General features: G+C 42.0%; 1 protein-coding gene across 2 annotated transcripts in view; it reads left to right on the forward strand.

The window, feature by feature from the left end:
• FAM124A (family with sequence similarity 124 member A) overlaps positions 1 to 25907 on the forward strand; it is a 37181-nt gene extending 11274 nt beyond the window's left edge. Inside the window, exons 3-4 of one of the 2 annotated variants that reach the window (XM_077173714.1) lie at positions 15107 to 15846; positions 24801 to 25907. In XM_077173714.1, coding sequence (XP_077029829.1) covers positions 15107 to 15846; positions 24801 to 25601 — 1541 coding nt within the window. In that variant the 3' untranslated portion in view covers positions 25602 to 25907. The remainder of the gene's footprint in view (positions 1 to 15106; positions 15847 to 24800) is intronic. The other variant, XM_054627755.2, reaches the window with a different exon arrangement.
• The last annotated feature ends 209 nt before the right edge of the window (positions 25908 to 26116 follow it).

Here is a 26116-nt window from a genome sequence, read left to right on the forward strand (position 1 = left end):
GGGAATGCAGGAATAATTGAATGTTTATTGTGAGCTGATGCCAACAAAGCACTTCAGAGCAACTCCAGTGAAGTCAGTTTTTTATTTCAGAGATAGTAGATGCACCAGTAAGTGCCACAGTCTTTCTAGATATTTACAATGCCAGTTGATTTTCAGGTTATCCAACTGATAAAAGACAAATTCCCATGTCTGGATTATTTTTTCTTTATGTTTCACTAATGCAAAATGAGGATTTTTTTTAAGCAACGAGGAACATTTTCACTCTATCTACTTCCTTAGTTGTAGAACACACTGCATCCACAGCACTTTGAAATGCAGCAATGCTTATTCATGCATGACTGCTGGTATCTCTCCTTGTCCAAGTGCAAAGTGATGTCTGTCTCCCTGATTCACACATAGGCACGAGCTTTATTTATGCCAAGCAAGCACATCAAAAATTCCAAGATGACAAGATGTGTTTTATAATCTGGATCTTTAAGCACCATGAAAATCAGAGGGGAAGAAAGCTGTCAGGTTTTTTTCTCATTCACACATTCTGGCTGAAGTGTGGGGAGGGTTATTTTCCATCTCCCGTGGTCTTCACTGAAGGGCTTTAATTGATTTCAACAAGAGCTGGATGAGACAGCATTCGTAATGTCTGACTCCTGAGCTGATGTGACTAGCAAGGAACTCACTGCTTTTCCTCCATCTGCTCACTCTGTGTGTGTGTGTGTCTGAGAAAGAGAGAATTTAGTGCAGCTTTTTCCTAAATTCTGTTGTTTAAATAGATTTCTGGATTCTCGCTGTTGGGTATAGTTTTTGAAATGATTGGGAGGCAAAATCAAGGCAATCATCTTCTCTGTGATAGTGAAAGCATATTGGATTTGCCTGATTACACCAGATGTGTGGCACACCACCTTCTCAGTTCACAGTTTCAGATGATGGCTTGGGGAATATGCTGCCAACTTCTTCCACTTTTTGGGTGGTGACTCATACTTACTTGATTAATGGAGACAGATTATTCAAAAGACAAGGTGCAAGTAGAATATTTCTCATTTTAAAACTAGGTTTGAATCCCTTAAAAACTTTGCATGGCTGCTGCACATTTTACAAATAAAGGTAGCAAATTCCAATTGTAAGCCTTGGTTTTTATTAACTGAGGTATTTCTGAGGGGGATGAAGCTGTTGTTACGTGGCAGCTGCAGTGTGTCCTGTTATCTCTGGTCTGCTCAGTGTCTTGCTGGCCACTGCTGTGCTGTGTATGTGGCCATTGCAGTTGTGTTTCAACACCAGTAATTTGTCAGTACAAGGAGGTATTATCATTCCAGCAAAGACACACAAGTTCAGGAGACAGAAAAGTCTCCTTCTTTCTCTTTTCTGCTTCCAAGGCAAATTATAGTGACACAGCTTCACAAGTAGCAGTATTTAGCTTTGCCTTTTGAGAGGTTTGTGTGGTTGGCTTGGTCAGACACTGCAACAGTAACAGAAGCAGTTACGTAAAAGAATTTTGGTAAAATAAAAATACTTTCATGTCAGAGGCTGGTAGTGGGTATGTAATGCGTTTTAAAGAAAGAATGTTGGAGAAGAGAGATTGGAAAAAAAAAAGGTGATTTGGACCTTTTAATTTCTTTGGGGAAAAGATTCAATAAGTGATATCATTCACAGTACAAAAAGCAGTCTAGTCAATGATGCTGTTAGGCCCTAGTGTAGCACAAAGTAAGCTGTTGTAAATTATGAAGGAAAGAATCTCCATTACCTGCAGCTGCTTCACCTGAAGCCCCTGTTCTAATGGCGTTTATCTGACCCAGGAGGATTACAGGTTAATTTGGTTTTACAGGGGTCCTATTTGGTAGTACCAGCAAGGCTCCAATGTCAGTGTTTAACAAATGAATAATCTTTTCACTTTCGGGATTAACTCCACTGGACAATGGTTTTCCACAGACATGCCAAGAAAAGGTTAAGAAAGACTTAGCAGGTGGATCAACTACAGCTTCTATCACAGCAGCTGAGCAGACTGCAGGACTTTGCACCAATGCAAAGTTGTACAGGAACTTCCAGACCCCCCAGGTCGGAAGTAAAACTTCATTGGCTGCTAAATGGCAGTGGCAGGATCATTTTGTGCCTATTTCTAGTACTTTTTTCCCCTGAGCACAAGGCAGCAGCTATTGTGGTCAGTGTACTGCTCAGCAGTTCAAAGCCCTGCCTTGTGGATTGCTTGGACCTTGGGTTTTAGGGCAGCCTCTCACTTCTTTTGTTCTTTGCCCTTGCGTCCCAGCTTCAGACAACCAAAAAATGCTTTTTGCTGGCAGCATCCATCTAATGCTTGTGGTTTTGTACAGCAGGTAATTTGGGGAAGAGTACCACAGTCTGCAGAGCGTGTGTATTTCGGCAAGGAAAGGCAGCGGGTGCCTGCTGCACTGTGGCTGTTGTCAGGGTGACTGTGTGCCACTTGGCCTTGCCTTATTGAGTTGAACAAAAAGGTCACACAAACCTGTCTGCAGAGTGATGCATCTGGAGGTATTACAGCTTTCAAACGTTCAGCAGTATGATTTCAGTGAAGAGGAATGCTTTTTCTTTTTTTTTTTTTTTACCTGAACGCTGGTGTATGAAGTTACTTTTTCCTTTGTTCTTTAGGAAGAAGAGTGCTTTGTCTTGTTGGGATATTTTGCCTACTGGTGTGCTCATCATTAATCTAGGAAATGTATTAACCTTCATTTTCCTTGTATTTTCTATTACCTTTTCAATTACGGTGTTCAATTTCCATTAGGGATCCCTAATTCTATATGAGAGAGAATTGGGCTAGGCACTTTATGCCCACAGAAGGGACCTTTACCTGAGGTACACAATGCCAAAATATAAAGGCCATAAGTGGCATATGGATACAGACAGTCAGAATCACAAAGAAATAATTAATTAGTGTTGGCTGGCACAATAAACAACAGTCTCCATACATCATAATTTTAATTATCTTCAGATTGCTTTGAGCTATGCATTTCAGAGATGATTTTCAACTAGGGAGGAGGAGTTTTGATGGAGACGCTTATTGCCTCTTCTGCTTATTTTTGCATTGATGAAAATGGCTCTTCAGAAAGACCCAAACCAGAAATGGATGTTTTGAAACATGACTTTTGTCATTTGTAACATTCACAAAGGATGAGAGGAAATGGCCTCAAATTGCACCAGGGGCAGTTTATATTAGATATTAGGAAAAAATTATTCACTGAGAATGTGGTTAGGCATTGGAACAGGCTGCCCAGGGAAATGGTAGGGTCACCATCCCTGGAACTGTGTGGATGTGGCACTTGAGGATGTGGTTTAGTGGTGAGCAGGGCAGTACTGTGTTAATGATTGGATTCAATGATCTCAGAGGTATTTTCCAAACTTAATGATTCTATGATTTGAAGTATTCCACACCTAGTCAGCCTTGGAGCCAATATAAGTAGGTTGTCTTAGAAATAATTGTGGAAGTGAATGATTTTTTTTTTTTTTCTTTAATCATTTTTAGCCTGACAGTCAGGTAACTGCCTGGATACACATTTGTGCTGGTCCAGCTAAGCTGGTAAATTAAATATAAAAATGGCCCTATGGGATAAGATGCAAGTTTCTGGAAGAGTTTAGAGCATTTCAAACTGTAGAACCCAGTAGTATGCTGTAGTTCAGGTTGTGCTTCTCAGTGAGGTAAAGAGCTTGTCGCTCACCTGCTTTGCAGTTGGAAAGCTGGTAATTCACCTTCCCCTGCTCCCCTGCCTTTCCTTTAGCAGCTAGGAAATAATCAAGTCCTTGTAGGGTGTTCATATACTTTTGTGGTAAACCTGAGAGCTGGGGTATTAAAATTTTTATTTCCATGTTGCACATACCCATGTTCCTAGCCCATGGAATTTCACCCACTTTCTGGTTCTAGAAATTGAACACAAGAAGGTTTGTTTTGGCAGATATAAAATATGTGGGTTACTGCACATGTTTCTTTTTAATAAATGCTCTGTTTGATATTCTGTTCCTACACTGGTATAAATTCAGATCATTGTTTGGGGATTTGGTCACAGTTTGGTCAACTTTTTGTCAGTGTCATCTGCATCAGCTCCCCAGGCTTGTGACCCTGTGGGAAGCCCTCACTAGAGCAGGCTCCTGCCAGACCCTGCAGAGCCTTGAAGAGAGGAGCCCACGCTGGAGCAGGTTTGCTGGCAGGGCTGGTGACCCCATGGGGGCCCGTGCTGGAGCCCGTTCCTGAAAGCCTGCACTCCACAGAAGGAACCCACGCTGAATCAGCAGCTTAGGAAGAACTGCAGCCTGTGGGAAGGACTCATGTTGGAGAAGTTCATGGAGGACTCTCTCCCTTGGGAGGGACCCCACCCTGGAGCAGGGCAAGGACTCCTCTCCCTGAGAAGGAAGCAGCAGCAGAAACGATGCAATGAACCGACTGTAACCCCCATTTCCCATCCCTATGTGCCACTGCAGGGAAGGAGGTGGAGAATTGGGAATAAATTTAATACCAGGAAGGAGGGAAGGGTGGGGGAAGGTGTTTTTAAGAATTTTTTACTTCTTATTATCCTACTTTGATTCTGATTGGTAATAAATTCAAGTAATTTCCCAAAATCAAATCTGTTTTGCTCATGACAGTAAGTGATGATTGATCTCTCCCTGTCCTTAACTCATGACCCTTTCATTAAATTTTCTCTCCCCTACCCAACAGAAGAGGAGAGCGATGGTGTGGTTTCGGTGGGCACCTGGTGTCCAGCCAGGGCCAACCCACCACAAGATGCCTTGTAACAAAAGCACAGGGAGAAATGGCTTCCTGTTACTTGTGTATCATTTCAAAATCTGTCTTCAATGAACTGTTAAAGGTGATGAAAATTAACCAGCAGCAGGAAGGGGAGTGGGTCTGATTTTGGCTTTGAAAAATCTGTCACAAAACTTGAATTTCATAATATAGTTGCCAGCTTTAAGTTAGGTTAGTTCTAGCTGATTCTGACCCAGGCACTGCTGGACTGGGTATCTTCTAAGTCTGTTTCTCCAAACAACATAATTTAATGAGTGTAGGGCTATAATTATATTCTTTTATTGCTAGACAAAGATACACTGTAGTATATGGTTTCTTATTTCCATAGAGAACAGAGATGCTTTTACAATGGCTGGCAATAAACTGTATTAAATACAATTATAAAAACAATTTACAACAGGCTTGCCAGCATCATACTGCATTTCCAGAAGGTGTTATTATAAAACGAAGACTAATTAAAGTATGAGGAAAAATGCAAGAGGAAATTGGACCCAAATCATGTGAAGCCTTAGCCTGCAGCATCTGTCAGTGTTGCAAATTCAGGTGTTTTATATAGTAATGAAATCTGAAGTGTCAGCTCCTGTGGAAAATAAAGCTGTGGAAAACATGATACATCTTCTGCATATCTTGCCTGGCTCATGTTATGATGCCAGGGGTAAAATGCAATGCTGATTCCCACTCTGGCAGGGGGAAGAGGGAAAATGTCACCGGTACATGCCACCTAGCAGTCTTTGGCTGTGCAAAACATTTATGTAACTGCTTGTCATCAGATTCCAATGTGCTGAAGGACCAAATGCTTGCATCCAGGATAGAAAAGTGCAGTGCTGATTCATAGAGAGTTGAGCTTGGAAGACACCTCTAGAGATGAGGCACAGCCTTGTGTAAGGACATGCACAGAAAATGCATAACTTGAAATTAAACCTAGATTTGATTTTTGCATTCCAAGTGATATTGACCACAAACATAGCATTGCCCTTCTAAAGACTGAGGTTCCTGCTAAAGTTTGTCTGTCTTGGAGTAACCTGTGTATCTCTGGTTTTTGTAAAGTTCAGTTCCACTCTTTGGGATCATTTAGCGTGCACCAAGCTGTGTGTTCCATGGCTTAATTACTTTCTACTGGCTTGGTGCTAGATTGGGATTTCTGTATCAAGGATGTGCAAGTGGACCCTAAACAGTTACTGCACCAGAGTTATCAAAACATTGTTTGCAGTTGTTTTGTATACTCTTTTATGACCACATCCAGTCAGTTTTGTTTTTTGGTTTTTTTTCCTTGTCATACAGATACAGCAGATGAAAACTGGACTGGTTTAGTGGACTAGAATAATGTGTATGGATGACAATGTAATTTTTTTCTAGCTCCTTTTTTTATGGCCACGTAGTCATAATCAAAACCATGTAACCAAATGCATCCTCATTTATCATAATCCAAGCATGTTTCAGAAGCATAGGAAATCTGTGGTAGACACTGAGCTATTGTGTGCCGTACAGTTGTAGTAAAATCTTACAGGAAATATGTCAGAGAAAGTTAAATTGGATTATTTGGTGATGTGGGTTAAATTTCCCCCTGTGGAAGTGTTACTGCTGCTGTCCCAGAAAACCACAAGGAGCTAGGCAGCCATTTAGTGGGTGTTTTAACCCTGAGAAATGGGTTGCAGGAAAGATCTTGGCACTCCTAAGTTCAGCTGGTACAGTGATGAGAATTATCTGGAAATTGTTGCTATGTCTGTCTGAATTGTTAAAGCCCAAAGAGGGAAGCTAAAAAAATAAATCTGTCCCATGGCAACTCCTGACTCAGAGGCACTAGTTGGGGTAGAACAGGAAAAGCCATCTGAGTCATAGAGTCAAATAACAAAACACTTGTGAAGGCTGGAGCTATTAAGGCAGTTTCTACTGAATGTTGCCAATGCCAACAGTCAGTTTCCTCATGGCCATAGCACATTATCGTGGGGTACTTTCTTTCATCTGAACTTTTAAAAATAAATAAATACCATTTGTTTATGCACACTCAGTGGAAACTGGGGCATTTGGTAATAGTGCATGCCACATTCTAGAGCAGTAGATATCCTCTGTATGCCTTGTTTTTGTTGCTACAACATTTGTTGATTTATAGTTTGGGGAAAAAAATAATTGTATCTATAGTTTATAAAATGTTCGTGAAATGTTTACCAGGTGACTCCTGGCTGCCATCATAAGAGACCAGGATGGAGCACGGACAATGAAGCATGCTTTCCATTCCTGCTTCCCTTTTCCATCAGCTGGTAGGGGGTAGATATTTTCAGCCACACACTGCTGTCAGCTGAAAGGATTATGAGATTCAAACTAGTTTTCCACCCCTGCCAAGTCCAAATGGGTCCTTTGCTGTAATGCTGATATTGTTCATTGTCTACAGAGGCACAAACGTGGCAATGCTCGGCCATGCCCCAGGGTTTGATCCCGCATTGTCTTTGGTCGTGTCTTCAGTGCAGATGTTTTGGTGTGACTTCTGCCTCCTCTCTGGCTGGCTTTCCCTGCCACATCTTTGTGATACCGGGAAGATTTGTGCAAAAGCACAGGCTGATTAAAAGAGGTCTCTCTGAAATTTAACATTTTTAGCCAAGCTAGTTTTCTGACTGCCACCAGAAGACACAATCCTTATTATTCCTGAAGTCTGAGAGTTTCTTTTCAGTAAGTTCAGCAAGCTCTTTCAACTTGCATCTAGATCTGACACATGGGAAGCACTGGAAACACTTAGCTGAGAATAGTAGGGACAAGAGTGCCAACAGTAAAGTCTTAAATTGTCTTAAGCCCATCATAAAATCACACTTTCAGTTAACTAAAGTACATTGTGTGTGGTATGGACCTCATTGTTGGACTGAATTTGTTAGCTACTCAAGTGTGCAGTGTTTCTTGGGGTTTTTTTGAAGGCAGTGCTCTTTCTGCCCTATTATAAAAAACACATTTTTGACAATCTCAGCTTTTCACAGGAGTGGAATTTTAAGAAAACACAATGCCTATAATCAGAGGACTTTGGAAATTATGGCATTGGATGCAGTTTTTTACAGCTTTTGATTTACTAGTGGTTGCTGATGGGAGTTTTATTATGTAGTAATTTATTTACATAGCAATTTAATTACACACACAACATGTAATTGAATTACACATTTCAGCTCTCTACAGAATCTGGTATTTATACCAAATATCAGTGTCTGGGTTCTTGCCAAGAACTATGATCCTTATCTGTGGTTGAGAAGAGTATTGAAGACTTCAGTGCTCTCCAGAGGATAAGTAGATGATAAGGCTGTTGGGTTTTTAAATTGAAATTCTGATTATTTCTAACAATGTAACATAATGTTCAAGCAGCATATTTTGAGGGAGAACACCAGGCAGCCAAAATAAAGAGCTTATGGAGAAGCCTAGAGCATTGGCAGAAAAATCATTGTCTTACAGCGTGTTTGTAAGGAATTGCCAAGCAGTTTGCTTGCTTGTAACCATGGTGTGAAAGCACCCACTGTAGGTTCCTAAGTTTGTTTGCATGAAGATCTCATGCACTGTCTTCTCAGAGTTGGGAGTCCTTTTTTTCATTGGGTGCTTAATACACAATAAGCACAGCCTCTGCTTTGACATGCCTCCAGGCTCCATAAAGCCTGGGTGGAATACACACACCCAGCAGAAAGTGTCAGGGACACGGGATTACACATCCAGAAACACAATGTGGGATTCTCATCCTTTCTTTTAGCCTGTTTCTGAAGGGAAATGTAATGTGAACTTGTGCCATCTATCTTAACAGAGACACTAACTTCCCACAGGTTTCATTGGAACTGAATGGAATACACTGGGACAAGAGGGAGAAAAAGTACAAATAGGAGTTCAAGTTTCCACTTTTCCTAACCTGCAGCTGGACAGTCAGCCCACAGGAAACACATACATCCCTTTATAACAAGCATGAGCTGTTCCTTTGCTGCCAGCTAGTGAGGGGATTGGTGAGGAATCTGCAGCACTGTGAAGAGATGAGGCAAACTGGGGCTGAGAACGGATCTGTGACCTAAAGAGGGACTCTGACTCTTTGCTTTGGTATGGACAGTCAGCAGCCATACCAGAGGAGTCAAAGAAGTTTTGGAGGATGTCATGGAAGACATGATAATCATGTAGCTCAAGGGCTTTTCTTCCATAACACTTAACACAAAACCACTTCTCATTTGCGGACAAGGAGTACAGCAAGATAATGTGCTAGAAAAAGATAATGCGGCCCACACAGATGAGGCACCCAAGATGGAAGTGGAGAGCGATGGGCCTTATCTGAGGTTTGACTCTGCTTCTCACCTTGGGCTACAAAAGGAGCCCAGGACAGCCAGCCACGTGCTGGAGGGACATCCATCAGGTCCATAACCTTCCATGGGAGGACTCTGTGCCACAAAAGTTGTGATTCCCATGAAGGAGATGAGGGTCACATGGGTCTGAAGAGGGCTTAGATGGCACCAGAGACCATCTGACTGCAAATGGAAGAGGGAGTACCAGGTATTGTTGCATTATCAGCTTAAGAAATGTAGCTATGCAAGTGCCCAGGCCAGCAGAAGGGAAGGCAGCAGGAGTACATGGAGAGGTAAAGGGTGTGAGATGGCTCCTTTCAACAGCAGCTTAAATTGATCATGAAAAGTTACCCCTGGGCAGGTCAGGAGAAGATAACTGATGAGGGAGGGATGAAAATTCACCAGAGCTCAAGCACAGTGGGGAGTTTTAGCAGACACTTTACCATCTAACAGCAAAGGTTCCACTTGTTTAGATCTGCCATTGCCTTTGCTTGGTCGTGCAGGGCCTCTGTGGGCATTAAGTGTTGGCTGTTGACAAGATTCATTCCCTCAGGACTGGCTGCAGTGCTGTACTCTAAGGGTAATAATGACTTCTTGTAAGACTTTTTATATTCATGTACAAGAGAAGGCTTTTTATCTCCTTCAGAGAGATAATGGGCCTAATTTTGAGCTTTTTTCTTTTTTGCTCAAGGTTTTTTGTAATTGTTTTTCAGCTACTGGAGGAGCAGACTGACCATTTTGCTGCGCTTGTCTGTGTGCTGGTCTGTGCATTGTCTTTGCTTCCTTAGCATGGATGGAGGAGTAGAACATTTATTGTAGAACTTTCAACTGCAGTTCCTCAGGAACATGATGCTCTGAGGGGAGTGTGAAAGAGGTTTCTCCTCTTGGCATGGTGCTGTGCAGAATATCCCCTTTCTTCTTGCTTCTGAACATCCTTCCTGAGTTTGAGGTGGTGTGCAAAGCAGAGCATGCTGAGAAGCACATCATCCAGCAGCCCTGCATTTGTCAGATGCTATTAAACAGCAGGGAAAGGGAATGGAGGAGCTGGTAAATCTGTCACATCCTGCTTGTTCTAAAGATTATTGATGGTGCATCATTCATCAAAGCATGACCGACCGAGGGGTGGGTTCTGCTGCCAGAGGTGTCCAGTTACTGCTTCTGTTGCAGCTGCCCATAAAGCAGTGCTCCTTGTTTGTGAAAGCAGCCTCTGACTTTGTGTCTGACCATGAGCCTTTCAATTAGTACACCTAAAAGGATCACTCTTGCCTTGGACTCAGATAAAATGTGAAGGTCCTGTTCACTGAGAAATGCTACAGTTTTGACATTTCCTTGTGTTTTGCAATGTGATTGAAGTAGGGAAGTACTGATACTTTCTGTGCAACAGCAATCCTGGGAAATTTTAATTGGAAATATTATAGTGCCTTTTTATTCTGACATTATTTATACAGTGTTTGCGATTATTTTACATTCCCACAGTTGAAATATTTTGATTGATTAACAGTGAAAAAATATGCTATTTTGTAATGTTTGGTTTTGAATTATTTCATTAGTTCCTAATAGCAGTAATTTCTTGATAATGAAGTACTGCTTGATGGGAGTTGCAGTTCAGAAGCTTGGCAAATTCACCCTGAACTGCTCCTGTTGCCTGATTTACATCTCTGGTACTGCATCATGCAATTTGGTCAAATGGAATTTGAAGTCTTACTGTTTGTTCTAGCAATAGAGGAATCTGGTCTGTATGGCATAGGACAGGTTCAAGTGTTGATTCTCATGAAGCAGCATACTGCAGAGGAAAAAATGGAAGTTTGTGTTCCAGTGTTCTGATTCTCAATGCAATATTGCTGGTCAGGAAAAAAAAAAAGAATTTGTCAAGTATTTTTAGGTTGCATATTTCCTCTGTGTTTCCAGGAGAGAAGATTGAAAATGGAAAATGTACGTGACTAGAAAATTGAAATTATCTGCCACAGTTCGGAAATGCTCTTTCACATGCACAAACTAGGACCAGGAACCAGTCTGCCTAAAATCTCACTTCATTGTAAATTCAGTCCTATCCTATGAAACTTACCAGGTTTCCTTGGCCCTCTAGGTAACTCTTCATTAAATAATTCCTGGTAAGTCTGAGAAGTCTTTAGGTTCACCCTTTGTTTCACCAGCATAGGGTGAGGAGAGACATTTCATGGAGACAGGTATTTATATCCTTCCTAAGCTCTGCTATGGGATGAGTTTAGTTCACTGGAAAAGCCTGGAGAATCAGATCTCACCAAGACTGCTGAAGGTGGTGACTTCTCCTGAAATAAAACAGTAGTTGGAACACTGCCATGAGAAGGAATGGGTCTTTGTTCAGGGCACCTCCAGAGGGAATGACACCTGGGTATGTCACAGTGTAAAAGAGGGACCAGACTGCCAGGTCATGGCCAGAGTTTTGCTTGAGCAAGGTGTGCAAGAGACCTAGGGCCAAAAAGCAAATGAAAAAGGGAGACTTCTCTAACCTAGGATTATGCAGGTGGTGTGGAAGAAAACTCATGGCACATTTTGCCTCTTGTGTGGGTTAAAGTTCAATGCATACATGCTGTAGGGAGGAGTTTTAGATCCAGTTCTTCATATCTGCAGATGAGTCTGGCTGCTGCCCAGCTGCTGGGATTGCTGTCCTGACCTTACATCCACGTGTGCCTGCCCTGGGTCAGGAGCCCTGCCTTCCCAGCCAGCAAGAACAATTCCTGAGTCCTTATGGCACCTCTCAGGGGTGGTGGCTGCTCCTCCAGCCACTGAACCCGTTGCTTTCCACTTCACCCATGGGTAATTGTGTCACTAGATCATAGAATCATAAAGTTATTTAAGTTGGAACAGACCTCTAAGATCATCAAGTCCAACCATTAACCCAGCACTGCCAAATCCACTTGTCCTGTTTGTCCCCAAGCCTGGGCAGCTGCAGTTTCAGAGAAGTCACCAAAAGGAGGTAGTTGGCACAGGCAGACTTGGCAGGACCCACTGCTTTCTTTCTTTCAGATGGTCTTACTGATGAAAATGTCCTGGTTTCTGGGCAGGAAGAGCCACAGGGCTGGACTACCATTCTGCTTTGCAGGACTTTATCTCAGCTCAGCAATATCACATCAGCAACAAAATAAAAATAATATGTACAGAAGGACCTGTACAATCATAAAATATCAGGGCCACCTTCCACTCCCAGCCTTAAGAGGTCAAGTGTAACAGCTCCCCAGCATTTGGGCTGACTGACTGCTTTAACCTCTCATGGGTGGTTAACAGTACCTAGCAGAAGAGTAAAAAGTTTAGAATTGTAAAATACTCTTTCAATCCTGGTAGTAATTACCTCTTAGCAAAGTTAGTGCTTTGCTAACTCAAAGAGACCTAATCCCCTTCTGTCATAGGAAGAGAAAAAATGTAATAGCTGTGAGAACTGTGAAGCTTATTTTCAAATAGATGCCTCAGCATTTTGATATCTTCTGTGGGATTAACTAGTAACACAGGAAGGCTAATACATATGCAGAGCTTTCATTAGCTTCTGTAACAATTTGCCCCGGGGCAAATTGAACTGTGTCATGAGAAATGGTGTTGTTTCCCCTCCTTCTTTGTCAGATGAAGGAAAAAGACTTGTTAGCAACATAGAAACAATTTGCAACTTGTTGTCATTTCAGAGACGGTTTGTCCTTGCCTCATATTTCTGCTTAAGTTTCTCTTTTTCTTACCCAAACAGAAAGGGCTGCCATTTTAGAAGCACAGAAGCCACATAATGAAACATGTTAAAGCATCTGTGCTAACATAAAACAGGACTAAAGCTCCTTCTGTACTGATCTGTTGCACTCACATAGTTGCTGCTAGCTCAAAAAGAAGAGATGATTTGCTCTGCTCTGTGTAACTCTGGCTCCTAAGGCTGGCTTTGTGCTGTGCCTCTGAGGCTGCTTCTGCGAGCATCTGGTGCTGATGGGCACAGGCAGCAATGGCTGCAGAATACTAATGCTGCCACTGGCTCCCACAAGGCTCCACTTCTGAAAAATGCTTCAGCCATTCAGTGTCCATGCAAGAAAAGCTGTGCTCAGGGATTGATTTTTTTTTTTTAATGCAGAGCAAGAAGCTGACAGAAATGATGGCTCTGTGCTTCACATTGTTGTGCCCAGGCTTCTTTCAGAGCTGCAGTCATTTATATGCATAAATATCAAGCCTGTCACTTGTTGCAGGCTTTGATAGCATTTGTGTAACAAAGGAATCAGAGAGAGAAAAAAGCTGAACATCTTCTATTCCAGCCTTAGAAAATGAATGACTGTGTAGTTATCAGGTTTCAGGTTTTATTAGATCACTGTCCTCTGCAATTTGTTTTCCTTCCTGTTCTGCTGTCCAATGTAGAGGACCACAAGAGGACCTCCCCCCAGCGCCCTTTTGTCTTTCTCCCACGCTGTGACTCCCCACAGGGGGTATCTCAAAGAATTACCAACCAGTAATGATTGCCACAGCAAAGCCTCTTGCCACATACTGACCCCATTTTTCTTTTTGCTTCCATTTTTTTTCTTCCATTAGCCATCTGACAAAGTCACTCCACATCACCCATTTCATGCAGAGATACAAGAACTCTGCTGTAATTGTATTTTTGATTACTTACTTGGTTTTTCTTTATCTCCCCTAGGCAAGATGCACGCTTGCTATTTGCTCTGCATGCCATATCTTTCTGCAGTTCTAAATTGAGGCTGACATCGTGTTTACCAGTCATCCCTCTCTGCAAAGCTGTGCAGTTGCATCTAAATTTTCTCTGGGTCTTGCAGCTATTCTATATTGAAAGACAACTAAAATACACTACTCACACAAAGCTGCTTTTCCATTAAAGCAATTGGTGAAGTATCACAAGAATGTTGTTCTGATGCCAGGAGGGAGGAGGGAGGAGGGAGAGGTTTGTACTGATTGCTAATAGGAGGGGGGAATAGCCTTTGAGACAATCCCCTTATTAAATGTGGTCTGCACAATGAAAAGCTTGGGAAGCCTTTCCAAGGCTTCTCACATTTAGGCTTTGTGCCCAAGCTCAGGGTCTCAGACACGGAGGTGGTTTCAGAATACCACACAAGGGGAACCGTTTCAGCAAAAATATCAAGGTTACTTGATTAATTTATTAAAGTGCCTTGGATCACCATGCCTCTTTATTGGCATGTAACTCCAGCAGAACAAAGTAACAATTTCTCCCTAGCGCTCAAACCAGCCATTGCTCTGCTGGGCTCTCAAAGTTCCAGGGACAAACGAGAGATAGAGCCCCTCTGAACATTGCCAAGGTTAACTAGAGGTTTCTTTTTTCCCCTGAGTAAGTGTAACTTTTTTGTTCCTCCTCCCTTTACAAGTCTTCCCTAATCTTAAGAAAACCTTGAAGCAGTAGTATTACAGTCTGAAGATATAAACAGTGCAGGATTTGTAGGGACAAGTACTATATTATCCTAAAGAAGGACCTATATGCCTGAAGGCTTGTCTGCTTTTTTTTTTTTTACCAGCTGTATCAGTTGGTCTAATAAAAGATATTACCTTTCCCTACAATCGTTGCCTTACTTACTAGAATAGTTGCCTCCAGGACATAAAACATTTAACTGTGTGTAAAACTCCAGTGTCAGGGTGATAGAGCTCAATGGTGTGATTTTCATGTCCTGAGCCAGTTGGCAAAAATGGAAGTAAGGTGGGATGAACACTTTCCACCCTTATCATTCTGCACATCATTAATGTCCCTTACACCCCCACTCTACACCAGTATTTTTGTCTTTCCTACCTTTCAACTGTATGGAACAGGTCTTTTCCAACAAATAAATGCACGTTGACTAGCATCTTTTGGATGCTGTCTCGGAGAAACAGCAGCTCTTATGGTATGCTTGATGAAATTTTTCTATGCCTCCTGATTATTTTCTTGGTTGCTATATCACTGTACTTTTTTTGTTGTTGTTTGCTACAAGTGAGATTCAGAGAGCTGGAGAAAAAGAAAAGCCCACTGTGACTGAGTAGACTGTTTCTCCTTTAAGGGTCACCTAAGTGTTGTAACTTGGTAGCAAATCTTAAAGGACTTCTTTTTTTTTTAATATTTCAGGTGAACTTTCTGTGGAAGGCATACAAGACCCATTCCTTGTTAGTGTCCATATTATCACAGACCCAGGTGAATCCAAGACTCTTCAGCAGGCCATTGATAAGCTCCTAGCCTGGATCCACCCAGACCTGCAGCTGTTTCGGGTCTCAGAAAGGCGAGTGCCCAGGAAGCGCAGGAAGCCACTCAAGGCCGGTGTTTCGCAGCCAGCCCTTGCTGTCATTCTGTTCCTGCAGGAGGAGTACGGGGAAGAGCCCATCTTGCAGCTCCATGAGACTTTTCAGCGGCCACCTTGGCATTACCACCACACAGAGCTAATGCATGGGAAGTTCCTCCCTTACATGCCTTGCAGCCAAGACTTTTACACTCTGGCTCCAGAGACTCCTCTGTGGGCCATTCGCCCAGTGCACTACGGGAAAGAAATGATCCGCTTCACCATATACTGCAGGAATGAGAACTTCATGGACATTTTGAAATTGTATGAGTTAATACTGAAAAGACCAATGTGTCAGAAAAAAGCAGACTTCTGTGTTTTTCCTGTCTATTCTAACATGGAAATAGACATTCAGTTTTCTTTAAAAAAACTCCCGAAGGGACAAGTTCCAGTGAGGACAGAGTCAGCCGTGCTGGAGTTCAGAGTGAGAGATGTGGGGCAGCTTGTGCCTCTCTTGCCCAACCCTTGCAGCCCCATCAGTGAAGGCAGGTGGCAGACAGAAGACCATGATGGAAATAGGATTCTTTTGCAGGTAAACTCAGTAGACAGGGAAATAGAAGCACTTTCTTGGTTTTGTGCAGGAAAGCTTACCCTGCACTGACAGTTGCCCTTTTGTTGGTTGGCTGGCTGGTTTTTTTTTTTTTTTGCTCTATCCTTGGCGCAAGAGCCAGGACAGTACTGCTGAAAAAAGAATTAAAGAATTTGAAACCCTTGCTGTGTTGTGTAACTGATCACAAAAGCAGTGAATGATGTTAGCCAGATATCAGTCAACCTCAGTTTATGCTGAGAGTGATGTGAGATGAGATAGCAGTTTTAAAAAATGAGGAGAGAAGGAATTATGAGCCAGAGTGGAGAAATCATAGCTGGTGAGTGTGGTTTTATAAGAGGTATGGGCACAGAACTGACAGGGAGTTTTAAAATAGCCCTCAGTTATGAGACTTTTATGGGAGACAAGCAGAAGTCCTTATTCATTATTTTCTAGCATCACTGGGTGACAAACTGCATCTCTTTTCTGCACAGTGATTATCAGGATGAAGAGAGAGGTGATGAAGGAAAAGAAATGCGTTCTGAAGAGTAGCCTAAGAGAGACATTCCCACTGACTCTCTTTTTGAACTAACCTCAAGTGCTCATAACCAAATCCTGAGAGTTTGTTTGTTAGGATATCTGTAGGCACCATATCTGGGCAATATATCAGCATGCTCTGCTTCACTACACCACAGCCAAGGGAGATAAAAGGTTTAGCAGCAAACTCTTAACAGCTGCCTACCCTGCAGAGGGGTGTCTGTGGCAATCCAGAGCCAGGTTAATGTGGATTCTTGCACTGCAGAGGTTTTTATTGCTGCTTACATTCTAATCAAGGAGCACAGCCCTTGACCTTTATAAGGCTGCTGTTCAGATTTCAAATGGTATTCTTTTGGAGTGAATTCCATTCACGTGGCTTGTCCAGTTGCCTGACCTTTTTTCTGTGGAGGACACATTGTGGGTGCCATCCTTGCACCATACAGACCTCTCAGCTTGCAGAGAGGTGTGTGCGCCCCTCTGTAGCACAGTGCCTCTGGATTTGTAGTTCCTGGGACTGAAATTCCGGGTACACAGGGCATCTCTGCTCTGGTGATGCTCTGGTGAGTCACATCCAGATGGTACTGGAACCTTTCAATGCTGCTTTGCAGGTGCCACCATCAGAGAAATCCCATGCCAGAGCTGAATAACACTTATAAAGGGCTGAGGAGGGCAGCTTCCTTTCTCATCTGGCAAGCAAGTCACCAATTTGTCAGGGTTACTGATTGCACTTTAGGCATATCTGTGTTAGCCTGAGATAAGCTGCAAACTGAATCTGAGATGTCATCACCAAACTTCTACACAGTAACCACACTCATCTATATTCTCTTTTCCCTGCTCTTTCTCAGGAGGTTTCTGCTATGTGATGTAACTTTGGTTTATGGGACCTTACACTGGTTTCAAGCAAATTGAAGGGAGGGGTGAAAACAAACAAAAAGAATAGGGCTTCTGAATAGGGCTTTTGGTTTAAAGCCAGCAAATTTTCAGAAGTAACAACTGTCAGGCAGTACATAGGTAAAGTGAGACTTGCTGAGCAAAGAAAATCAGAATTTTAGCCATATGAACCAAAAGAGAAGAGCAGAAACCTGCCTAAGTATGGCCTGCAAATACAATTGATTTTCATTTCCCTTTTTGGTGAGGATGATCACTCTGAACAGGAGGACAAAATGGTAAATGAGAATGAAGTTACAGAAATGGAATTTATCACTCTGGAAGTTTGGTGAAGCAAAAGAAGTTTAGTATATGCAAAGTGGAAGGAAAGCAGAGACTTTGGATCTAACTTATACCATTTTAAAATCATGAAAACTAGGTCCTGGTGTATGGGTTTTAAGCAAGTCTGTACAATAAGAAGTGGAGCTCTAAGGTTAAATCAAAGGGAAAATTTCCTGTTACTCAGATCCCTACAGCCACCAGTGCAACATGACCATGAAAAGAAAATTGCAGTCTCTGGTGGGTACCAGAGTGACTGTGCCATAGGAAACACAGGAAGTTGCACAGGGTCCCAAGGGCCACACCTGGCTTCAGCTCTGGACTCCAGAAAAGTGACCTCAGAAAGTGCAGGAACAGGGAAGGGTTCTCCCCACATGCAGAGGAATGGAGAAACAGTCCTGCAAAGAGAAACTGGAAGAGTAGGGTCACCTAAGCCCAATCAAAGTAAGTCTGAAGGGAGCTCTGACTTGAAAACAGAGCACATGATAAACAGCAGGAGCAGGAAAAGGCTGGTTTACTCAATTATTGTTTTGATACAGGAACAAGAACCTACCAATAAATAGGTTTTAGTACATATTCATAGTTAACTGCATAACAGCCAGCAGGTGCAAGCAGGTTAATACCCAAATTTAAGGCAGGTCAGTTAGGGAGAGGAAATGATGGAGCGTGGGTTATAGGAAACACTGGATTTGGTGATCCATGAACTCCTCATACTAATTTAATTAATTCTAATTTAAAGCAATTATAATATCTACCTTTGAAAGTAACAAGACTACATTTTGACTTCTCACAGAGAGTTTCTATTAGCAATATTATCCATGCCACAGCATTGATGATAACTTTGATTTCTTCCCAGTTATATAAACTTAAACAATGACCTCTCAGTACTTTTCAGTCTCCATATCAGTTGATAATTAGTAATCATCAGAATGGTTTTGTTTACTTTATACTGCACCTTTTTTAAATTATAATTGTACCAAAAATTATAGGTTAACATCCCTGTTAAATTGCAGGCAGGGTTTAAAGTTTGAAGTTTGAGTATACCTCCATGTTTAAGCTAATGAAATGTGACCTCTTGCTTGTCCTGACAGGGACTTGGATACTTGCCAGCCAGATTGATCCATGTTCTTAATCCATTTTGCAAATGCAATTATCAGGGGGCTTAGATAAAGTCAGTTCAAGAGACAACAAAGTTATTCATGGGTAAGATAAATCTGTTTAATGCCAAGAAACTATTCCTTCATTTGCAGAGAAGCCCTTGAGAATTATTTTGTCACAGTAGCTTTTACACATTGGCAAGTTGCTCCAAGGGTGCAGCCATATGACAGCTGAGGTACAGGGTTCAGCTGGCTGGAGCAGGGGCAAGGCTTAAGAACACAATTGCATCCTATCTGAAGACACCCACACTGCTTCACCAGAGCTAAGCCCAGAAGCAGGAGCTCTGGGGAGCTTTTGGCAGAGCAGTGGGAAGAACATGTAAATAATGGAGCTAAGAATATACCATGTACTTGTATGCTGAGTGCACTGCTGGATTTATAGGTCTTGTCCAGATTCTTGGCTGCCTCTGGGTGTAATCCACACAGAGACAGATGAAGTGCTAATCAACTTGCACTCCTGGCAATGCAATGTGGGAAGCAGGAAAGGTTGGTAACTGATTGGACTGGCTTGGCCATGCATGTTTGGGAAGCAAGGATAGTGAGCAGAGAGGAGAAAGTGCACAGATGACTTCTTTAAATTATGATAACATCTCTGGATAGAGTAGGGAAGGTAGAATAATATTTTGGCAGGATTTCATAGCCACTCTGCGTGAGATGGAGCATGCAGACCTACCCAGGAGGAAGGTGGACACCAGAAAAATTAATATCTTACCTAGGCAGAGACTCAGCACTTGAGCATAGGACCTGCTGCTGTTTTACATGCCAGAGTCCCTGTGCAGTTTATGAGGTGGCTATTTTCTGCCTACTGCTGCTTTTTAAGGCATCCTTGAAATAACACTGCAAATGTTAACAGATCACAGCTTATGAGGAGGTAGAGGGATTCTTTTTTTAGCTGATTTGCTGAATTAATCGGCCAATGTCCTTATCTGTATGGGGCAACTGTAATCTTGAGTTGAGAAGTGGTGTCATGTGTTTCAGGAGCAGAGGTGGTGGCCATAACTGACACAAGGAGCTGGGACAAGAGGACTCAGTTATGTACAAGTGGAGAATAGAAATAAAGGCAGCTAAAGCAAGGTCAGAGAAGGCAAAAAGACAAAAACGGGCAAAGAAAGGGCACTTATGTAGAGAACAGTCTAGTCTGCAGGAAGGAAAATGGAGGTGAGAAAAGACCTTCAATCTTGCTGAGTTATTATACATAATAGTGCAGATAGAGCAGAATTGAGCACAAAGAGGAAGAAAGGCAAGAAAAGCATCCACAGGCACAGGCTGCCCAGAGAAGCTGTGCATGCCCCATCCCTGGCAGTGTTCAAGGCCAGGTTGGATGGGGCTCTGAGCAACCTGATCTAGTGGAAGGTGTCCCAGCCCATGGCAGGGGGGTTGTAGCTATACAATCTTTAAAGTCTCTTCCAACCCAAACTGTTCTATGTCTTATGATAGGCAAGAATGTGTACAGGCCCCCTTTACAAAAATTATATTTATTTTCTTCTGAAAGGGGTGAAAAAGACACAATTTCAGAGCAAAAATTGACTCAGTCAAGGGAAGTGCCATGAACTGATTTAATTAATCTGCAAATCTAATACTAGTCTCCTATTTTACAAAATATTTTATTCTATTTTTTTCATTTCCTTTTTGTGACATAAGCATTTGGTTGTCCTTAATGCTATTGTCTGGGTTTTGGGGGAGTGTAGAGAATCAGTCCCTTACTCATATGAGATTTTTACTTGTTTTTCTTCAGCCTAAGGTACTTTATCCAGTTAACTTCTATGGCATACTAGGATCTCTTACAAATCTATACACCCAGCAAAAATGTTTGAGAATTAATATATTTTGTGTTACAAAGCACTCAGCTTTTCTATTTTTGTAAACACATTACAAGCCGCTTTTCAAAGAGGTTCAATTTTTAATCAAATCTGTGCATTTTGCCTTTTTGAAATGGTGTGTTTCTGACTATTTGCCTCTCAAGTAAAACTTATTATGATGATACTGAGGACTAATCTCTGCCACTTTTTCTTGTACTGATTTTTCTTCCTCTGGATCAGTTCCATTGGTTTTAATACAATTAAACAAACACCATTGCACTCCTGTTGAGCAAGGCAGGCAAAATCTGGGCTCGAGATGGTGATGTCATTGATGTGCTTGCTGGGTCCTGACCTCAGCAAAGCCTTGCTGGCAGTTCTTAATGCAGATGATGCTTAAGGAGATCTCTATCTGCTTTCTTAAAAAGCAGATAACTTAAAATAGACTGCAGCAACATTCAGTTAGGTCCTGGCAGCCCAAGTTGAAAGTGCATTTCTGAAAGATTCACCCCAAGTTGTTTATGGCATTCCCAGATATTCATCATGAAATTCTTCTGCAGCCCATTGTAAAACACAAAGACTCTAAATCCCTCCAGGCTTCACAAAGATTTGTGCAGAGATTATAAATGAGCAGCAGATTAGCACCAGATGAAAAAATCTGTTCTGTTAGAGAGCTAATCTGTTCAGTCAGTGGCTGGGTTTGCTGCACATCTTTGTGGCAAGGTCTGACAAATCTACCTCCCTGCATTTGGAATTTCGGTCAAAATCAATGTGCCACTTTGTCTTGTGCCTTTGTCCTCTCAGATGACTGATGCCCTCTCTCCCTGGTGCTTGTGCCTGTTGCAGGCAGCATGGCTGTGCCAGGCAGGGCTCTGCCAGGCAGCAGGGAGGCAACAGGCAATGCTGAGAGTGTTAGCAAGCCGTGAGAAGGCTGATGATGAGGAATTGAAAAGGAAAATAACTCAGAAAAGATGCAGCTGTTTTCAAAGCCAGTGGCAGGATTAAGGGGGCAGAGAAGCCTCCTCCAGAAACTGAAGAGAGGAGCAGCCGCATGAGCTCACAGGCTGCGTGCAGCTCTTGGTGTGCCATCCCAAGGTGGCACAGGGGAGCACAGTCACTGGCCTTGGCATAGGACAAGGAGCTAGTTTTGCCTGACTTTTAATCCTGGCTAAATCACTGGATCCCCTCTGTGATCTCTGACAAGCTAGAGAATGTAGATATAGAAAAGTCTTATTAGTCCACATAATCCAGTTCTCTACAATACAGGATTAGCCTGTAATCTTTGTTCACTAGTATCTCGTGGGATGGAGCTTCTGACACACTACCTGTGGTACACTCTTCTACCTGTAGCACATCACTGCTGCTTTTCCTGTCTGGTGTTCTCACAGCCAGGAAAGACTTCAATTACATTCCTTTAAGATTAAAGTATTAAAATACTATCTCTCCATTATTTCTCATTTCTGCCCATATAAAGAAGAGCAGCATTGGAAAATAGGTCTTTTAAATCTTAACTCATCTAAAAAAAATTATTGAGGTGAGCAGTTCTTCCTATAAACAGCTGTTCAGAAATGAGCTCTGTTAGTGATGTCACTCGGTCTGCCCTGCAGGCAGCCATTCTGGGGGCAGGCTGTGCTTGCTCCCTTCTCCTCACCATCCACCACTGCCTCCTGCCAGGCCAGCTTGGCTTGACCAGGATCTGTGACCCAGGAGCAAGATTAACAGCAAATATTTTGTGTAAAATGAAGTGCCTCCATCTATCTGCAGAAACTAGGAACTAGAAAAAAGAACTAGGAAAAAAAGGTTTAAAATAGCAATACCCAAAATCTAACATCTTGCCTAAAGTAGATTGTCAGCTATAGTGTGTGTTCTCACTGTAGTACAGCCCTAGGACATAGAAAACAATTCAGCTATCCAACCCCACACAAGAATTTTTTCAGGGAAAGCTGAATTGCTCTCCAGACCCCACTGGCTGTATTAACTAGACAGCTAAATCTCATTTATGATGTCTGTGGGCTCTGCCTGATGTATGTGTGGGAGACAGGTGGTGTGGCCTGCACAAGGTAAAGGTACTGGCCCCAGAACTCTCTGCAGTGCAAGGATAGATCTGTTCCCAAAATGATTTTGGGAATTGATTCACTGAGCATGGTGGTTGAGTTCATGTAGTATATCTCATAGCAGAGTTACTGCAGAGAAAAAAAATGGTACCTTTTGTTAATGCTAAGAAATTTAGGACTGTTTTCTTGGTCAAACACATCAAAAGAGTGCAGGAATTCAGCATGTCAGATTCTTATTTCTACGTTATCCAAAAATGTATTTAGTTAAGAAACAGCTAGTGGACAAGCTTTTTGTCTTACAGAGTAATTTTTAAACAAATTGGCTCACATATTGAACTAATGAAATAATGTTATTTGTAGAGGTCTAACGTGATTTCTGGCAAATGTTTTGTTGACAACTGACTCATTACATTTGAGTCAGTTGAGTCCTTTGAGTCATTTGAGTCAGTCTTTTGTCCTCAATTTCTTCCTTCATATAATTCTTTATGACATTAAGGGGAAGCAGCCTACTATGTTACACAGAAATAGGTTATGAAATAACAGATCTTATTACAGACATATATATATAATATGCATATGTATATTTACTCATCTGCAGTATCTAAATGACTTCTATGGTTTGGCTGTCCTATAATATCTAGTAAGAGATCTAGAAAGAGACAAGCATTTTTTGCAGATGTGAAAATCCTTTTTTTGCCCATAAAATCAATTCAATAAAGAAGAATATGGCTGTGACAGATCTGGGTCACTAAGACAATGTGATGTGCACTAGCAAGATGTTAGAAGCAGCAATGTATGGAGCTCTTTTAGAGACTGGGTACAAAGAACCTCCTTGGTTGCCAGGTCTCAGCTCTTTCTGTCATGTCATATAATCTGTTTGGTAAAGTGAGCAGGCTCTGTCTTTATCCATTACTCACCCCAGAAGACTTCTCTTTCTGTTATTGTTTATAGAAATGAAGAAACCTTTTTTTGTTAAAGGTTTTTTTTTGTTTCTTTGTTAAAGAAACCTTTTATTAGTTTGTGGTTCTGGGTTTTTTAATGGATAGTTCTTTTTTTTTTTTTCCTGTGGCTCTGTCGTTTTCAGTTCAAATTTATTCTTTTTCACAGAGGTGTGATTGGAATCGTGCAGTATTCCAGATGAGGCCATAACAGTGTTGTCCACAGTGCTTTTTCAACTCACTTGAGGCTGCCCAGTACCATGTTGTCACAGCCTTGTTGCTTTAATAGCAGAAAGAGATCAGGATGCCCAGTTCTTTCTCCTCTCCTTGTCCAACTGACAAGTCCCATAGCTGAGATTATTGTTTATTCTCAAGGGTATGATCTTGCACTTTGTCCCTTTAGTTCCTGTCCCTTTCGGAGCAGAGATCAAGCATTTTTTATTATGCAAGAAATTCCATTAAGGAGACTTTAAATTAAACTTTTTAAAAGGCTAATTTCTAAAAGCCTCACTGAAATAAGAGAAGGATGTTGGCTCATCATTTGTCACAGCTGCTTTCCCTGTTCAAATGCTTGAGTATCTGATGGGGAGGCAACTGAATCCTGCCCTGGTACTGGGATTCAGCTCCAGATTTGGATCATAACCATGAGTTTGGGACTTCGGTCTTCAGTCTAGGTGTCTACAAGCAAATTGAACATGTGTCTGTAATGTCACTGTGAGCTAGTTAATACAGCTCACTAGGTAAGAAAGAAAATGTGAAGGAGTTGAAACAATTAGTAAATTTCCATTGAGAGGACAGAATGAATTTGCTGAAGGCTTTCTGATGTTTTAAAGGAGCACAAAACAAAACAACAAAAAAAGACGTAAGGAAGAAATGAGAAATTACAATTATATACTATACAATTATATAATATACTTCTTCCATTTCTTTATTATTTTCTTAAGCTGTCCACTAAAGTAGTAATGTTGGAAGACAGAATATGAATGAATCTGAGTAAGTCAATAGGAAGCGAGAAATTCAAGCTAGTGTAATTCAGCCCACAAGGCAAGGCTTCTCTACCATTTATTCTTGCTGTCTTTGAGGCTCCTTATGTAAATATTTGGGATTTTGGCAGGGTGGTTTTTCTTTGTTATTGCAGTGAAACATTTGCTGCAAGCATACTGACTGAAGTCTGCTTCATAATTATTTGCAGTAACAACTCAGCAATGGAGACTCAGGGTTGTAAAACTGCCAATTCTGTATTAATGTGATCTTCTTTCCCTCTCCCTACAGCAGCAAGCACACAGTTGGTGTAGGAAGTCTGCAAAGCAGAACAAGCAACCATATCCATCTGTGTCAACAGATTCCCACTTCACCACTCTGCCAGCCTTCCTTCCTCAGAGCCACCAATCCGTCTCTGAACGGCCACAAGAAATGGGTCCAAAAAAGGTACATCACACAAATGGCCTTGGTCATTATCTTGGTTTCTCCCAGGAGGACTTGAGACATGGCAATCTAGGAGACTTCACACGCAGATCCAGGAGTGCCTCCAGCATTTCTTGGTCATTTCAACGAAGCAAGTCTCTGTTCTGCTTGCCCACAGTGAACTCCTCTTCAGCATCAGAGACATTTCATTTCAGTGAACCATTTCAGTTTTTAAACACTGGGTCACCTGCAACCAGGTTAAAAACGTGGAAATGCAGCCCCAAGCTTAACATGGATGACATAGAGGATGCCCAAGAGACTGATGTGGACACAGGGATGAAGCTGTCCTTCTCAGACCTGTCTGTGGTTTCTGCATATTCTGCCCTTAATGGATTTTGCAGTGAATTGGAAGACTCTCTTCCATCACAGAAACAAACTGTCAGTAGGGCGAAAAAGGCAGCCACCAGTGGAAGGCCTGCATCAGCCATGTGCAATACTTTTGAGTCAGTTGATGGTTCACTGCCTTCTCTTTCAGAATGGTCTTCCAGCTCTTTCATGTCAGCATCTCTCTCCAAGCAACACAAACAGCCCTTAAGAGCAGCTCCCTGTTCTCTGGATGATCATGTTTGCCCAGCTTCACCAGTTAATGAAGAAGAATTTTACATCTGAGGCTTCTCAAACTTACACCTTCCAAAGGAAAAGTGAATTACTTGTGAATAACAGCAGTGGGTCCACCCTGAGCTTACAGGTTACTTGCTGAGGAGAAGGTGATGCAGAAGTTTGTTAAATATGTGAAGAAAGTTCTCAGAACCCTCTGAGATTGGCATTCCCAAACTGGGTACAGTAAAGAAGTCTGAGATTGCACCCTGTGTCTCTGTTCTGGAGGATATGATCAACACAGAGGCTTTTGCACAGCAGCGCAAGGTGGAGGTTTCTGACCAGCCCTTGGACGGATGGTGAAGGAAATGCCAGAAGAGGCACTGAACATGCTGGAGCATGTTCAGCTGGCTATTGACCAGCAGCCCCAGGTCCTTTTCCAGCCACTCTTCTCCCAGCCTGTTGCAATGCATGGGATTGTTTTAACCAAGTACAGGACTCAGCACTTGGATCACCTTACTGAACTCCACAAGACTGTCCTCAGACCGTCGATCCAGTCTGTCACAATTCCTCTGGAGGGCCTTCCT

The sequence above is a fragment of the Agelaius phoeniceus genome, chromosome 2 (assembly GCF_051311805.1).
Source record: "Agelaius phoeniceus isolate bAgePho1 chromosome 2, bAgePho1.hap1, whole genome shotgun sequence".
NCBI classification, from domain to species: Eukaryota; Metazoa; Chordata; class Aves; order Passeriformes; family Icteridae; genus Agelaius; species Agelaius phoeniceus.